Below are 7017 nucleotides of genomic sequence, written 5' to 3'. Positions count from 1 at the left end.
ATATAAATAATATGATAAATGTTAATTAAATCTTATTTTATTTCATCTATCTGCTTCACTCAAAGTTTTGTAATGTCCTTTACAGCATGTTTTCTCTAAATTTCCATAATAAGTATGTTTAGGCAGGTGTGTTTACTCTGCTAATCAATATATAATATGATAAATGTTAATTAAATCTTATTTTATTTCATCTATCTGCTTCACTCAAAGTTTTGTAATGTCCTTTACAGCATGTTTTCTCTAAATTTCCATAATAAGTATGTTTAGGCAGGTGTGTTTACACACTCTGCTAATCACAGCAATCACCGATGCAGGTACAGAGATCACCTGGATAACACAGCCAAACTAGTGGAGACAGGAATTCAGACGATGGAGGAATCTGAGATGGCAATCTTTCTGCAGGTCTGCAAAGTTTTTTTTATTTTTTATTATTGTAGTCTTGCATGCTTTTCTTTAACAGAAACACTTAAAGTAATATATGTTACATATTAGAAAAGACAGCATGTTTTTCCTAAGCAATGCAATACTATGTTTTTAATCTACGTGTCTCTCTAGCAGAACACGAAGCCTCTACTACAAAAGTAAGATTCAAATAATCATTTTACTGAATATAACTTGTTGACTTCTCAATTATGCCATCTTATTCATTCTGTCTTCATCTCAGGATAGCAGAAGGCAGGAATGTGTCTCATTTAGAAAAGGTGGAACGAGGATATGAAAATATGGATCATTTTACTGTAAACTTCAGCCCTGAACAAAGAGCAATACTCAGCATAGATTTTACCAAGGGTAAACCAACTCTAATCTTAACATAGGTTTAAAAAAATATATATATTTCTTTATAGAAGATCCTTCTCTCTGTTATTGTAGATGGTGATGACAATGAAGATGATGATGATGAGGAGGAAGAATTAGCAGGTACTGTTAATCCAGAGACTCAGACATCTTCAGTGGCTATGCCTGCCCCAACCCAGCAGAGACAAATCCCTGTACCGAACCCTCCACCCATGGCAGCTTTAGGGGCTACGCCCATCCCAACCCTGCAGAGACAAACCGCTGTACCAAACCCTCCACCAATGGCAACTGATACCTCCCAGATGTCATCAAAACCTAGCCAATCAGTGAACACCAACTCAACAGAGAGCACACCCTTATTTACACCCACTCCAGACGTCAGTCTCAACTCTTCCACAGACGCACATGCTCATGTAAAATTCTGTCTCCCTTACTCTCATCCATATTTGTGATGCCTTGGAATTATGATCATTTAACACAATTTTTTTAGGATTGGTCTGTAAATGTTTTTAACTTCAGTTAGTGAAAGACACAGAAAAACATCTGAGGACGTATTGGGATCAGCGGCTGCTGTATTGGGATCAGTTTATATTTAGCTGAGATTACCTTATGATTCAAACTAACATGGCAATTTATAACTATTTTATGTTTTGTTGAATCCTAGTGAGTTAGTGGTGGACCTTCATGCTTATACTTTTTTTCTAAAAACCAGACAGTACAAGACCACTGACACCAAAATATGGACACTTTTGTATATTATGGGACTTAAAATTAGTCAAGTTATACTTTTTGTAAAACAAAGTAGAACATGTGCTGACAAATTCAGTTAATTATATTGCAGAAATATAATTTTCTACTGCACAAGTTTTCTTACAGAATTCAACATGTTGAAAAGTGAAAATGTTAGCCATGTCAGATGTAGGACATTCATGAAAAGAAAGATCTTTTTCAACATTACCAACTTTTACATAGTTTATTTGGTTCTTTATTTATTTATTTCACTCACTAAAGAGAAATTGAGACCAATAAAATGCAACTGCCTGCCTGGGAAGAGTGTAACAATCTTTTCTACAAATCTACAGATCATGTCTTTTGGCCACATTATTGGCCACAAGAGATTTCATGAATGTCACAATATCATTCTCATATATGCTTTGGTAAATTCAGTTACTTATATAATCAGAAACCAGAAAGAATTGTGTAATAACTGAAAGTGTCCTGAGAAATACAACTAAACAGAATTAAAGAACAATATAAATACTGTCCATCCAGAGGCTGTCCATCATTCACTCTAAAAAAAATGCTGGGTTAAATACAACCCAGCGCTGGGTGAAATATGGACAAACCCAGCTTGGGTTGTTTTGACCCAGTGGTTGGGTTACTACCCAGAAGGTCGGGTTAAACATTTCACTCAACCGCTGGGTCAAAACAACCCAATTGCTGGGTTTGTCCATATTTCACCCAGCGCTGGGTTGTATTTGACCCAGCATTTTTTAGAGTGTTAAAATGGGATTTAAACATGGGGAATAGGCTTTGTAGCAATCTGAGCTGCTAGTCAAAACTTAAAAGTTTTTGTCCCAAGAGCTATGAGGACAAAACCAGAATAATCCTGAATTATGAGTGACAATCACAAAACACCTAAATGCCAAACTCTAACCTGCCCCGTCTCTACCCTTTTAGTCATTTCAAATCTATTTCATATGACCACAGATAGATGCTGTATTCTGTTATGATCACAAATCACTATGAAAACCCTTTTGCTCTGTCTTACTGTTTCCATTTATCTGTCCAGCCATCACCATCTGTCTCTTTCCATCTCACTTTCTCCTCCTTTTCCATATCTTTAGGTAACTGCTGGTCCCAACCAGACATCTGAGGATGGCCCACGCCACGTTTTCTCTTTTTCCTGGTTAAATACGCCAAAATAATACCAGACTATATTAGTAAACCTGCAACATCACAGTGACGTTCCAGAAAACCTATTGTACTTCATAACTAGGCTAATATTTTGTTACTTTGACAGTCATATACATTTAATAGCAAGGTAGGAATTGGAAAAGATAAAAAAAACAACTGTTAAATATTAACTGATAATATTTTCTGAAGTAGTTGACTAAAATGCAAAATAAAGGATAATGAACGTGTATAGCCTAAATCTTGTCTTTTGTCTATGTTAATACTGAGGAGATGCCTACTACAAAAAGACTCTAAACACAAAGTATTCAGAACTCTGAACATTATGTCAGTTTAGAAATGAAAATAAAAACATATGCGTATACATATAATGTAAATCATGTATTATTTTCCTAAATCGTCCATAATCTTGCGGTTGTTGCTCGCGCGCTGGGCCAGTTGTTCGGCTCGCGCCATCTGCAGCACCTCGCGCAGCAGGTGAAAAGTCAGATTCAGCGAAATTGGCGGATCCTCCGACCGGCGCTCCCGCTCCTCGAGGCTGTTCATGATCCCGTTACCGACACGACCGAGCTATGTGAGCTGCAGCTGAAGCGCCTCGGTGCGTGACGGTGATCTCCGGCCTGATGAAGTACTCCTCTCCTAAGCGCATCAGAACAGGTGTTGTGCCGAATTCCGACTCCCTGCCGGGATCTGACTTTAACAAAACATTTGAAATTGTTCTGCTCCCTAACAAACACATTCTGTTTCATGATAAGGAATATTGCAATAGAGAAAATGAGCACTTGTAGTAAAAACACAAACAATAAAAGCACAGCTAAACAGTCCAAGTTGTAAATCATACCAGTCTAGTTAAATACATGATCAAAGACAAATACACAGTTAAATACACGATCAAACTGTCCAATACACAAATTTTAATTTAGTACTTACGCCTGTCTGTTTTCGCAACTGTCGGCATCGTATGACGTCATGCGCGCGCACGCGAGGGGAGTCAGATCCCGGCAGGGAGTCGGAATTCGGCACAACACCGGCAGCTGCGTGTTCGTGTGTCCGGGAGCGGATCCAGAAAGCGAGACGAAGACACCGAGAGACACAGCAGCGAGCAGCTTCATTGAGGCAAACTCCCTTGTAATCTGAATAAACGTATAGCCTATAATAGGCGATAAAAACGTGTCCAGGACTTGTTTTTTTTCTTTCTCTTTTTATTCTTTAAAGTGCTCATGACAACTTCTATAGGCTTAAGCTAATACTTTCTCTATAGGTCTATATAGATATGGGTTCCAAAAGTCTGAGACTACTAGAAAATGCTTATCCCCCGGTTTCAGAAACAAGGTTTAGGCCTAATCCCAGACTAAAATGTAAAGTTGAGCTGTTTCAACTGAAAGAAGCTTGCACTAAGGCCTAACTGATCTTAAAATATGCCCTTGTTTTGTCTCAAGATGAACACCAGTATTGTTTTTTTCTAAGGCATGTTTATTAGATTAGATTAGATTAGATAGACTTTATTGTCCCGAAGGAAAATTGTCTTGGACACATACAATCCAGTGACTGCTGCTTAAATAAGTAACATAATACAATACATACACACGCATGCACACACACAATAATAATAAGATTCATAAAATTAAAAAAAAAAACTACTTACTATTATGTCCTAATTGAACTATTGCCTAATCCTGGTTTAACCTAAACCCTGTCTGTGAAACCAGACCTATATTTCACTTTTTTTTTTAGTATGATCTAAAAATATTGTGCAATAAATATTTTTATTGACATACGGGCAGTTACACCGGCTAGTCATCCTGTTACGCTTTTATGTTTAATGCATTTTTTTTTTTTGCAGTGTAAATTTTCACGTCATAACTTTTCAAAATTCTGTTGGCTACATTATTTCTGGCTTTAAGAAAAAAAAAGTGCATGGGCTCAGACTTTTGATTCGATTTCATTACTTACAAACAATTATTTCAGTTAATTAACTAACACTTTCTTACGCAGCACATTACCTAACGTTAGCCTAACATTTATGTCATTTTGTAAAAGGCATGATTTGAGTTCATGCTTACCGCAGTCGGTGTCCTCCGGAAATGACCTCGTTTGTGAGAGTCGGTTGTCGGTGCAGTTCGAGCATCGGTGGGGTTTATTTATATGAGGCGAAGTGCATCTTATTTCTGAGATGACAGAATCGCCGGAATGAGTCATGGAATAATTGGCTGCGGTTCGAGTAAATACAAAATGAACATGCTCTTGCATTCCGTCGTGTGTTTAGTTCACGCTGTAGATTTAATCGAGAGACAGTCTCTTCTGAATTAACCGGGACTTTGTTCATTCGTGTGAATTAATCTAATTCAACCGCCGGTAATTGAGAGACTCTGCTGATGACGCGCTGACGCGCCGAGGGAGAGCAGCGCAGCTCCACCTGCTCAAATCAGCACCGATGCGCGCGTAAGAGCAATCAATACAGAGTACGGGGTCAAAGGGCCTCCCACGCGGGATCAGCTGGTTTACATCTTACCCTGAATAATCACCAGCATGGACAAAATGCATTCATCCATTTTTTTTTTCAAATTGCCTGTCGTGGGAATGCTGGAGCACAAACATGAATGCCCAGCAGGAGCGACTAGTCTAGAAACGGGACAGTTACTGAGTCACCACCCTGCATTATACTAATAATGTATTCATGTGTGTGCCTTATTTAGGAGGAACAGTTGCTTTTTCCTTTAGTAAAATGTTAGCCTGTAGGGAAATGTGAACTTATACACAATTTTATAAATAGGATATTGGCCTATACGTTTGTTAAAAAAGCTTTCTTTTACAGGTTTTTTAGCTAACAAAATGTTTATTCTAAACGTTTTATTAATGTTCCTATTAAAGGGATAGTCCACCCATAAATGAAAATTCTGTCATCATTTATTCACCATTTGTTGCACCCTGTAGGCCTATGAATTTATTTCTGCTGAACTCAAAAGAAGATATGTTGAATAATATGGCTAAACAGTTTTTGGTCTCCATGACTTCCATAATTTTCTATACTAAGTCAGTGGGGACTACCAACTGTCTTAAAATATCTTGTTTTGTGTTCAACAGAAAAAAATAAACTCATGTTTGGAACTTGTAAATTGGCAGAATTTTCATTTCTGAGTGAATTTTCGCTGTATGAAAACATTATTAATAAATGTTCTCTGAACTTTCAAAATGTCCAGTTTGTTTGTTTGTATATTTCCAATTTTTTAAAAAACTTTTTTCTTGGTTATAAGGGAACATTCGTTTTTCATTTTTCAAACATTATGGGAACGTTACTTTTGAATGTTCTCTAAACATTCTGAAACAAGTAGGCCTAACATTTAAAAAATGTTAGATGAACATCCAACTAAAACGTTTCAGAAAATAATTAGCTTAGTTGCTCTCATTTTTATACAAAGTGTTTGTGCTTCTGATGGTTTCTGTTATGTTATTCTGGTATAATTACTAACAGATTAAATAATTATGTTAAAGTGGTTCAGCTGTTAGAAAAAAAGTGTTCTGTTGAAATCAATTAACACAAACCTGTTTCAGGTTTCAACACAGTTCAACACAACACTATTAATTAATTATGACACATGTCAGCACACTATAACACAGCAGGGACATGCAGGGACATTTATGCATAATTTCATGATTTGTAATATGTATAAATAAATAGGCTACATTTTTACATTTTCTCTTTCTGTAGTATGTTTTCAAGCACCCTGCTGGAGTGAGACAAATCGTACAAATATATATTTTCTTTTGATTCATTATGCATTTTATACATTTTAGTTGTTTTATTTCTTGGGTTCCAAACACCTAGGTCTTGTATTGGATTTTTTTTTTTTGGTGGCTCTGTTGCTGTTGAATGACCAAGTGAACAACATAAGGCAATTAAAGTGTAAGCTATCATTGTGACAGCTTAACCCATATATAGTGACAATGTGCCCCGCTACAGAAATTGTCATTCAAAAATAACGTGTGAGAAAAAAGTCCTAGCTATGTATACATAGATTAGATATAGGCTATATGAGCAGATATTTCTATTTCAGACTTTTACCAGAATAAACAGTCATGTTTCCGCCCCAGTCATGAGCGCATACCTGTCAGCAGGTGGCAGATGGACTGTATGAACTGTACGTGTCCGGAGGCCCGAGCAGAAATCATGGCAGGTGGTGTTTAAAACGTTCAGATTAAACCCTTTAATGTATTAAAGAGGTCATAGGATGCAGAAGGAGCGGTGAAAACGGTGAGGGCCGATCCGGCGATCCACAGCACTAAATTGATGTATTTCCTCAGCGACCA

General features: G+C 37.1%; 1 protein-coding gene and 2 pseudogenes across 2 annotated transcripts in view; 2 read left to right on the top strand and 1 right to left on the bottom strand.

The window, feature by feature from the left end:
* The window catches only part of LOC107749125 (E3 ubiquitin-protein ligase TRIM63-like), a 7246-nt gene extending 4409 nt beyond the window's left edge, over positions 1-2837 (top strand). The window contains exons 6-10 of one of the 2 annotated variants that reach the window (XM_016564216.1): positions 315-402; positions 559-581; positions 665-789; positions 871-1208; positions 2643-2837. In XM_016564216.1, the coding sequence (XP_016419702.1) occupies positions 315-402; positions 559-581; positions 665-789; positions 871-1208; positions 2643-2723 (655 nt within the window). In that variant the 3' untranslated portion in view covers positions 2724-2837. The remainder of the gene's footprint in view (positions 1-314; positions 403-558; positions 582-664; positions 790-870; positions 1209-2642) is intronic. The other variant, XM_016564217.1, reaches the window with a different exon arrangement.
* Positions 2838-2973: 136 nt separating this feature from the next.
* LOC107749187 (uncharacterized) lies at positions 2974-5034 on the bottom strand (annotated as a pseudogene).
* Positions 5035-6938: 1904 nt separating this feature from the next.
* Positions 6939-7017, top strand: part of LOC107749186 (hydroxyacid-oxoacid transhydrogenase, mitochondrial-like) — a 7128-nt pseudogene continuing 7049 nt past the window's right edge.

The sequence above is a fragment of the Sinocyclocheilus rhinocerous genome, unplaced genomic scaffold (assembly GCF_001515625.1).
Source record: "Sinocyclocheilus rhinocerous isolate Xijiao unplaced genomic scaffold, SAMN03320098_v1.1 scaffold919, whole genome shotgun sequence".
In the NCBI taxonomy this organism is placed as follows: Eukaryota; Metazoa; Chordata; class Actinopteri; order Cypriniformes; family Cyprinidae; genus Sinocyclocheilus; species Sinocyclocheilus rhinocerous.
Note: the sequence above shows the minus strand (reverse complement) of the source record. Positions and strands in the feature narration are given on the sequence as shown.